The 10,566-nt window shown below is 42.0% G+C and overlaps 1 protein-coding gene across 1 annotated transcript; it reads left to right on the top strand.

The window, feature by feature from the left end:
• Positions 1–8,207: 8,207 nt before the first annotated feature.
• Positions 8,208–10,153, top strand: LOC119654563 (UDP-glucosyltransferase 2-like). The gene is made up of 3 exons (XM_038060011.1): positions 8,208–9,016; positions 9,075–9,243; positions 9,386–10,153. Exons 1-3 carry the CDS (start codon positions 8,337–8,339, stop codon positions 10,121–10,123), a joined length of 1,587 nt encoding a protein of 528 aa, XP_037915939.1. The 5' UTR covers positions 8,208–8,336; the 3' UTR covers positions 10,124–10,153.
• The last annotated feature ends 413 nt before the right edge of the window (positions 10,154–10,566 follow it).

The following is a 10,566-nucleotide window of genomic DNA, read 5'->3' as shown; positions in this document are numbered from 1 at the left end:
AATTGAAACAACTGAACTCACAGTCAGCAAGTGACTGTTACGCATCATTCGAAATCCGGCAAAATGTGCAAGTGTGGCTATCGTAGACCCCATAAAATATGGTTGAATAAAGTTCTCTCCGCGCACGAGCTTGTCGCCAGACAGCTCTTCCACCTTAAATTCATCTATGAAAGCCACATGCTTCACCGGTATGACTCTAGTAGCGTCAACGAAGGCAACGCGGCATGAACGGGTTTCGCTAGCGCTAACAACTAGCAGTAATTTACATATCAGCTGGTAGCTCTGGAATTCTGTCATCTTATTACATCACACTGGCATCTCGTGGATACAGATATTAGACTAAAGTTAAACTCCCGTTCTCCCAAAAATAAAAATAACTAGGTTGCAAGTACGCTTAAAGCTAAGACACCATTAAATTAATAATGCACTCCCAGTTGAGACAGACTTCTAACTGGCGCCTGGTGCTGACTCTTAACAATGGAACAACGAGCGCGTTGGGAAAGATTTGTCTGTCAATAATGCCTGAATTAAATTTTCACGGCTAAACAGACAAAGATTGCTGCTTCTCTCCAAGTTTCTAGATGCGATCCTCGATCCTAACTTAAATTGGAGACTTTGCATAGACCTGAGGGTTAAGAAGGTCTGTATAGCCTTCCATGCGTGTAAAAACAATTTCTTCCGAAAATGCGGTCCTTATTCGAGGGTGGTACTTGTAGTGTACATAGCCCTAGCCCGTCCCATCCTGACGTTTGGTTTAATTGATGGTGACCGGTGCTGAGCAGGAAATACAATCGGACTAAACTTAAAAGGATCCAAAGAATCATATATGTAGGTACTATTTGGGCCCTGCAGTCCTGTACTCCTACACCTGGACCTTAATATTAGATCCTCTGCATCGTGTAGTGCTGTCAGAATCCGGGAGTCAGAATTCTGGATAGCAAAGCCCTATGACCATAATAACATTCTAGAGAACTCTAGATTTTCCCAGCGGACTACATCACGCACAAGCTGAACTTCAACTATATACTTTTCAACGCGACATAAGTAGAAGATTGGTGATGTATTCCGGGGATGAATCAAAGATGGTGTGGGAAGATGGAGCGCGAGTGTCCTCGATTGTGTACAGTATAATCGCGTCATACGGTCTTACACGATACGCCAGTATATTTCAAGTGAAAGTACTGGTGATAGTGGAGACCTGTCCATTGACTCCAAATAGCGAAGGCACATACGACCCGCACAAACATATATAGGATTGCGGCAATTTGCCCTGACACTGGTTTATGGAGGATCGTATCATACGACTCAGCATATGTTACAATTTGCATTATCGAAGTTGCGAAGAGAATGGAGTGACTCCCAGCCACTTCCTTTGTCATTGTCCAGCTTTAGCCAGACTGTGGACATTAGGTAAAAAATACTTTGAGGAAGATCCCTGGTGGTAGGGTGTTGAAGCTGTTATGCTTAGTGAACACTAGGGGGATGGTTCTCAAGTTGTGGACCGGCTAGATTCTATTCTCCTTAACCTTAGAACTTTAGGCATGCAAACGATGACCAAAATTCTTATTTGGTTTCTCGAAGCGCTTATGCATACCTGCCTGCCTATGTTATCTCATTGGTATGATGATTTTAGGCGATTGCACATTTTCGTGTGACTTGTAGTGGAGTCTAATAAAACCAACCAATAGTACCACCCGGGATAGCAAGGATAGCAATAACAACAAGACAATCGATAATAGTTGAAATGTATAGATGGAACTACCGTAAATCCCCTCCCAAGAAATAAGAACATTATCTTTTACGCGGGCTTTTTCTACAACGGTGTCCACCCCTATTTGGCCCAGTAGAAAAGAGTGAAGGAAGCGAAAGGATAAATACCAACGCGAATAGCAATATATTTAGCGGCCAGAAAAGAGGACGTCTCCCAGCCTGAGGTTGGAAATAGGTCCGGGATTGATAACTGACTCACATAATACACACACCACGGAAGCTCCAGGAAGACCACCAAACAGGTGTCAAGGAACAGGAAAGCTTAGGTGCTTCCAACCTACCAGAGAAGGAACAATTACCCAATAAATGAACATAAAGGTGATGATATCCGAAGAGGAATTTCGTAAGGCAGTAACTAAATCAATCAGTCAAAGCCTACAAAATCGAAAATCTGCTACCAACATGATAAATTAATTAAGGCAATGAACAGTTGACAGGACCCGTTGAAAATTGCGGTCCAAAATCAAACGCTTAGCATATGGGTACGAAATTTTGGTGGAAAATTTGGAAAGTTAAATTGAAGAGGGGTTTCAAATTAAATGTGGCCTCAGTTTCTACATCTGATGCAAAGGAGGGGAGTGCGTGTGCCGGAAAGATATCACTTTCTTTGCAGACCCGTTCTCAGAAACTATCCAACCGATAAACCTAGTGGCTAGTATGTCTAGCCTTCAAAACACCTTCGATACCGACATCTATTAGAAAAAAAAACATTTTCATTAAAAGCTGTAACGGCACGTATGATGTGACCAACAAATTACTGTCTTCGTCATCAGGCTCGCGAAAACTTAGTTCTTCCTCGCTTTGTCCACTACTTTCATCAAATATCCATTGCCCTTGTGAAAGCAAGCTTTGGATGAGTGTTTGTTGAGAGCGGATAAGGCACACTTCTTCTTTTTCTTTCACCTTTGTCCCGTTCACAAGCAGGCTCAACTCGTCGTGATCGGTTGCACCATTTGGTTCTATCATTTGCCTGATTTGGATGCAGTTGCAAGGCCCCATTTAGCTGTCAAATCACCGTCATATCATCGAAAACGTCTCTCTTGCAATTTTTCCTAATTCCTAATTCCGGATATGGTCAAGGCCTGTTACGACAGTTCTTCGTCTGCATTACCGCGCGGCGTCGTTCATTGTCTTTTATATTTGGATAATACTCGGAAGAGGGCAACAGGGCAGAAGATATTGCTGTAAATTTTTGATTTGAGACGTTCGTTTATACGTCGATCACAAAGAATACCAATTGTGGAACATCACTTCATCGAACTTGCACTAATGCGTGAAGCAATTTCATAACGCAGTTTTCCATTAAATATCAAGATATTTAAATCGTTCAGCTCTGGGCACATCGCTACTACTGATAGTGATAGTGCCTGCTTCATGGGGATCGGTTGACAAAAATTCAGTTTTATTTGAATTAAATCTAAGACCGTATTTTATGAGGCGATCATTCCATTTTTGGACAAGTTGCGGGATATCATTTTTGCTATTAGATGCTATGAAAACATTGTGGCGGTGCAAATTACTTCCAAAGGCTTGTCTGGAATTAGAGCTTTTAATTATCTTTCTTTTCTACCGAAGTGATCCACTCCCTAAAATTTAGTTAATTGCTAGAGGGCTAAGTAGAGTAGTCACTCGATAGAAGAGAGTCTACTCACAGCTCTCACTTTGTGAACGCCACAGTGAGAAGTAGGATCGGTATTGGGTTTAAATAAGCAAATCAAATATATAAAACACGGCTTTCATTCAACTTCTACTATCAACCTCACCTGATAATTCGCAAAGTGGTGACCCCGAGAATTGCCGGGTTGAAGGTAAGCAGTGACAACCAGAATGGCGAGAGCACGCAACACGCTTACTGACACGAGTACTACTTCAATCGCGGTAAACTGCGTTCCAAGATTTCTGAACTTCAATCCTCAGGAGCCCGAAATTTGGTTCGAAATAGTGGAGGCAAGCTTTGTGAGGTGTAACATAGTAGATCCACAACAGCAGTATTTCCAATTCGTAGCAGTGCTATCATAGCGGTATGCCAAAGAATTCCGCGACACAGTTTTACAGTGGGCCACAGATAACTCATATAGCCGCTTATGCGAACAACTTATAAAGCGGTTGAGTGCCAGCCACGAAGAGAAAACAAGGCTCATGGAGAGCAATTCCATAGGCGATGAAAGATCCTTGCAGTTTCTCCGTCGCCTGTAATGTCTCGGCGGTACCAAAGTTCCTGAGCCGCTAATGCGTAGTCTATGGATAAGACGTCTACCATCTACTGTTCAAACGATTATGGCGACGGTTGATGGCCAACCATTACAAACCACAGCCGACGGTAGCTGACAAGGTCTGCGCCGGATTTCTTTCAACACCATGTCTCGCGGAAGCAACGTTAGTTGTATAAACACCGTCGCCTTTAGTAGCAGAAATACGCTTAATGGAGCTAGTTTAGGAATTGTTAAGCCAACTCGCGGAGCTGCGATCGGAGATACGCGCAGTTAAACAGCAGATTCAGTTCGTGAATTTATTCAGATGGATTCCCAACAGTCTCGGTCCGCGTCGCGTACACAGTGCAGCTCTTAAAATCTTCGCCCAGAATGCATGTGTTAGTACCACTGGAGGTTCAATTCCGAAGTCATCAAACGCACGAAACCTTGCAATTGAACTTCGGTGAATGCGAATTCCCTTTTCATCCCCTTGACGATGCCTATCTATGTCCAACCGAAATACGAAAACGCAGTTGCCTATAGACACACGCGCCGACATTAGCATTATATTGCATGCAGAGGCGAAGCTAATAGCATCAGCAACCGCAAACTATGCAACGATCACGTGATCAGAGTGCACGCAGTGGCGTCAATATCTTAGCAACCGATTTAGCCTAGCACGTCGCAAAATGAATCTACAAACAGTTGTTGTCTTAAGTTTGCTGGACAGTACTCCCACGGCAATGACTAGCACGGTCTATTAACAACATCGATCGGCATGAATCTTCTTACGCGATGGCCGACGACATCGAAGGAAATTCGATCTCGAAACAACACTAGCAAACCATCATGAAAATGCACGCTCCCGAGAAAGACATCCCGAAAACTGGCCAAACTTCCATTCATCAACCTGCGGTGGCGAACCCAACGAAATCCAACAGACGAATTAAATTTGATAATTGTTAGGCGTAATTTCGTACACCACCAGCAGTTCAACAACAACACCACCACAAACCCTCAGTTGGCATCACAGCACGACCAGCAATTTCCTTGTACTCAATCACTGGCAGGGGAGTGCTGTGGCGGTGCAAATTACCTCCAGAGGCTTGTTTAGAATTAGAGCTTTCAGTATAATTACCTTCCTTTTCTACCGAAGTGATTTACTTCCTAAAAGTTAGCTACTTTCTAGAAGGTTAAGTAGAGCAGCCACTCGGCAGAAGCGACAGTCTACCCACATCTCTAACTTTCTGAATACAAAAGTGAGAAGCAGGATCGGTATTGGATTCAACTTCTACTATTAACCTCACCTGGTAATCTCCAAAACATCATATGCTCAGAGCAGTGTATATCGCACTGGACGTAGGATCTTCTGTGGGACAAGAACAAAGAGGAGTGGTAAGAGGGCGCTTCCCTGATGAACACCAACAGAGGCACAAATCGGTTTTAATATACCCACCACACTTTGAACTCTACTTTCCGGATCGCGGTACAGCGAGTTAACCCAACGCACCATAGTTCCATGTTGGACCGGCCGGCTAACATCCAGCGGTTTCTTTACTTTCCAATTGACATTCTTGTAAATTTGCGAATTTACCAAAGTTTTATCGTCCCGAAATTTGTGGTAAAAACACTTATTTTCACGGACCTTTATTTGGATATCGTCATTCCAAAGCCAAGTGTCGTGGTTGATGAACTGCCCAATGACGGTATGGTCATCAGCAGGCACATTACAGATCATCCAATCGGAAAGTTGCCAAATAGCATCAGGTCGACCTAGAAATGAGATCAAATGAGCGATCGTACGATTCACTTTTTCCCCGCCAAGACAACCAATACCGTGTGGACTACCAAAATAAAGAAGTTTGTAACCATTTTCCCCGCATTCGCGTCCTATTTCGAAGCTCTTGGCACGCCTCTATCCCTAACCCCCCACCCCCACCTAACACCTCAGCCGTCCTTAGTCTATCCGATATCAATCACGCCAATTCCCAGCATTTGCTTGCATAATATTTTGCCTTAGCCGGAAACAAACGTTAGAAATGCATTTAATAATGTGCAACATGGTCAGGTCAACGTGAAAACAACAACAAATATTAAAAAGTTTTCATATTAAAACTGAAAAATTGATGTTAGAGTTTAGTCTTGATAAGATTTGATTCTAAATATTGGATTTGGATATCGCTAGCAACTGCTTTCGATGCGGAATCAAAAGGCTACCACCGAAGTGAACCATAATCTATTTTAATTTCAATGAGTAGTAACGTCCTTTTAAATTCCTAGAGTTTTCTTTCAGTAAAAATTCACTTTACGCGGTAATTAATGAATGCACTTTCGAATACTTGTGTACCGCGAGAATATTAGAAGAAAGCAAAAATGCATCGCACTAGAAACACACTTTTATTGCATCAATATCCTTGAAATTCAAATTTAAATCAACTTTTTAATTTCAATTATTTTTCTCGCCACGGAGAACACCGGTGGTGGCAACTGTCAATCGAATTAACAACATTCGAAATAAATTTCATTCGTCACAAGCATATTGCACGTGTTCTTTAAAACTTAACTTCATATCTATCACCACTCCCAAGTACTTGATCCTGCGCAAGTGCCAATCCAGGGCTCTCTAACCAGGTCTTAGCAGCACTGATTGCTTCGCAAGAGTATAACTCAGCATCCCCTTGATGCTTTGCGACTACAACCAATGATATCATCGGCATAACACACCACCGTGGCTTTCTTCGGAACTGACAGGTGAAAGGTTAAGTACATCATTGTACATGATGTTCCACAGTAGTGGGCCCAATACGGAGCCCTCTGGGATACCCGCAGAGACATCCGTCATCGGCGTCATACCAATGGTCAATGGTTGATCTGGTTTTACGAAATTCATATTGCCGATCTGAAAGGCTTCCCTGGCTTGCGACGATCGGGAGTACTCTATTGTAAATAACCCTCCTTTTGTCCCTGATCAGTCCTTCCTACCGCCCTCTGAGCCGTTCGTCTGGCTCGGTGTCAAGCTGACCGAAGGCTTGCCAATTCATTATTCCACCAGTAGTTGGGTCTTCTACTGAGGAATGAACACCTTCTAGGTATGGATGCGTCACATGCCTTGTCGATGGATTGTGTGACATGCAGAGCTCCCTCCAAGGGACCGCCTTTCTAGGTCCTCCGAATCTTACTGATATTTCCACCTAGATCTTTTAGGTTGGGGTCAGATTTCACTCTTTTTAGAATAGCCGCATAAGGCAAATTGCCCTTAGTGGAGGTAACGGTTGCCTCTAGGCGGATTCACACTTGTTCTCCGCCTTTTTATTAACGACCTTCGTCCATTCACCATTCTCGTTCCCCTTAGGTTCCCCTTCGATTGCCGACGCTTGCACTTGGGGCACAGGCTTTTTACCTTCCGTGCTGTTAGTTCCGTTCTTCGGAACTGCTTTTGTACTTTTTTCCTCTTAGGCGTCTGGTGATTTCCTAAAGGATCACCGGCTTTCTCCCCCTCTTTTCTTTGCTGGCAAGTCGCTAACATTACGGTTCGGTGTGACTTGAGTCGCTGTGACACTGTTGAAATGTCAGGTTTCGGCTTTTCCTTGGGACCTCTTTCCTCCTCTTGCGCCCTGGCTCTGATTATGTTTTTAATAATTTGGTGCACATTGTGCTTGTCCTTGATTAACTCGGATAACTCAATTATTTTTGCTCCAAGCTGTTTGAAAGGTAGTTCCTCCAGGTCAGGGCTCTACGAGGCTTGACCGGATTACTGCTCCTAAACGCACCTTCCGCCGTAGTACTTAATGTACTTTCCTTCGTTTTATATTTTGCCGTCGTTGGCATTGGGGGAGATCGAAGAATTGAGGAGCTTCTCCTGAATAGGTCAATTTCCCTCTTGGCCAAATGCGGTGGGTGTCGAAACCATCTTAGTCGGGCAGCGATCTCCTTTCAATCCATCATTTTTTGCCTTCGTAATTGGTGTTCTTGGCAAGGTCTAAAGACACAGAATCATTTGCGTACTAAGCCCTCTTATCTCTTCAAAACAAATTCAAGTTTACACCGTATATAATCGTGGGTCCCTCAGATTTTATCTGTCTTTAAATAAGAATCTAAAATAATTTAGCCATTTTGTCTCTATCTCTAATTGACTCAATATTTCTAACTCTTTTCTTCGCAAACTATAGAATGTAAATATGACGACAAGTCCCATTCGTAAGTTATTTAAAGATTATTTTGAAACTTCGTCTGGGTTGTGAAGAATGCTATGCTAGCACAGCTCAGTTCGCGCCGTGCGTTGGCAGTGACCAAGTCAGTGTTTGTGGTTTATTAAATAATAACTCCAATCTGATCATAACGTGGGACTTTTTAAGATACGAGTAATAAACAAAAATGTGCATTTCCGCATTAAGTATTCTACGAGTAGCGTGTGCGCTCATATTGTCCATCTCAATTTGTACTAAAAGTAGTGAATCAGCTCGTGTTCTGGGACTTTTTCCAACTCTTGGAAAATCTCACTTGATCATACAAATGGAAGTTATCAAAACGCTCATCGACAGAGGACATAACGTCACAGTTGTTACCACTCTTCCAGTGACCAAGGGAAACCGCAACTTTCAACACATAAAATTACCTGAAAGATCTTATCCCGAGTGGATATTTACTAGTTTTATCGAGGATCGAAAAGGATTAATGGATGAATTAAAACAGACGTCAGTCATGACGGACATTGCATTGAATATATCCGAAGCTTCGTTAGCAGATTTGATAAAGTCAGATTTCTTGAATGAGGAACCCTTCGATCTGGTGGTGCTTGGATACTTTTTTAATGATTTCTTCATGGGAATTGCGGCACATTTTAAGAGTCCTTTAGTGATCATCGATACTCATAAGCCGCTATTTCTGACAAACTCAATGATTGGAAATCCAAGCGAAACACTTTATGTGCCCAATGGACTTTTGGACGATACTCAGCCCTTATCATTTGTTGGAAGGGTTCGAAATACATTATTCTACTTCTTGGAAGTTGTGTACTCCAAATTCTACATTAGAAGCTTGAACAACATTTATGAGTAAGCAGAAATACGATTGATTTAATTATGTTGACCATTGATACTATTGCTCATTTAGAAAATATTTTCCTGGTGCCAAGTACCCATCATTGATCGATATGTTCAAAAACGTTTCATTGATACTTCAAACCAGTCATTTTAGTGAGGGTATTATTCGTCCAGAAGTTCCGGCCTTGATACCAATTGCTGGAATTCAAGCGAAATCAAAACCAGATCCTCTCCCGAAAGTACGTATTTTTTCTTCACATCCCAAGATCAATTACTGATAAAAACAAAGGGGGATTTTTTAGCCCCAACAATTCAGTCAACGTTTGGATGTTACATAATTTAATTTTCGAAAGTTAAAATATGAACCTGGTTCTGTTTCAGGACTTATCGTTAATCTTGGATGGAGCAACGGAGCATGGAGTTATTTACTTCAGTTTGGGGACAAATGCCAAAAGTTCGGATAGAAATCCGATCACAATTAGAAGCATCTACAATGTGTTTTCTAAATTGAAACAAAAAGTTATTTGGAAGTGGGAAAACGGCGATTATCCCGGAAACGCCTCCAATATATTCTACAAAAAGTGGTTTCCACAAGATGATATCCTTGCCCATCGCAACCTTCGCCTGTTTGTCTCACACTGCGGCCTTGGGAGTGTCGTCGAAAGTAATTATCATGGTGTTCCAGTTCTTGCGATTCCACTTTTTGGTGATCAATTTGGAAATGCGAAAGGCATGGTTGATGCTGGATTTGCAGTTCAACTCGATTATCAAAAATTAACGGAAGAATCATTTGGACGAGCAGTGAAGGAAATGTTGGATAATCCTTCATATCGGGAAAAGATTCAGACATTTTCTAAATTGTATCGGGACAGACCGATGTCGATTCGAGACACTGCAGCTTATTGGATGGAGTATGTTATTCGGCACCGAGGAGCCAAACATATGCAGAGTCCTGCGGTTCATATGAATGCCTTTGCATATTATGGGCTGGATGTGATTGCGTTTTTACTCGTTATTGTTTATATTGTATTTAAGACTATATCAGTTTGTTGCTGTACTCTGATCTATAGATGCAGAAAAAGCGAAATTGGGGGAACCGACAAAAGGAAGAAAGAATAACACATTTTTTCTATTAATTTTCAACAATAATCGAGCATTTTTATTCCATTATTTATATACATTTGTTGTTTTTTTTAAGTCATTTATGTAATTATTTATTTATGTAAAACATAAAAACTCAATAGCATTCTGTAGTAAGATAGTTATTTTCCCAGTATCTAAACATGAAGTCATAGACTTCAAATAAACCTGTACAATCAAATTGCAGTCGAGGCACGGATTATGGAGGCCTCACTAAATTCATGTCCACCCATGGTAAAACAGGCCAAAGACTTGCTTCCGCTTCGATAGCAAGCTTATATTTAGTGCCCGCGGAGCAGTTAGCCTGTAAGGAAAGTTCGGCAACTCTCACGTCTGAATAATTCGACCAGTAAGCGGAAAAGGTAGGCTCGAGAGAAGGGAACTTCAGTCACTAAGGAAGAAGAATGCAAGCTAAATATTGT

Source organism: Hermetia illucens, chromosome 4, assembly GCF_905115235.1.
Source record: "Hermetia illucens chromosome 4, iHerIll2.2.curated.20191125, whole genome shotgun sequence".
In the NCBI taxonomy this organism is placed as follows: domain Eukaryota; kingdom Metazoa; phylum Arthropoda; class Insecta; order Diptera; family Stratiomyidae; genus Hermetia; species Hermetia illucens.
This window is presented reverse-complemented; position numbering and strand designations above follow the sequence as displayed.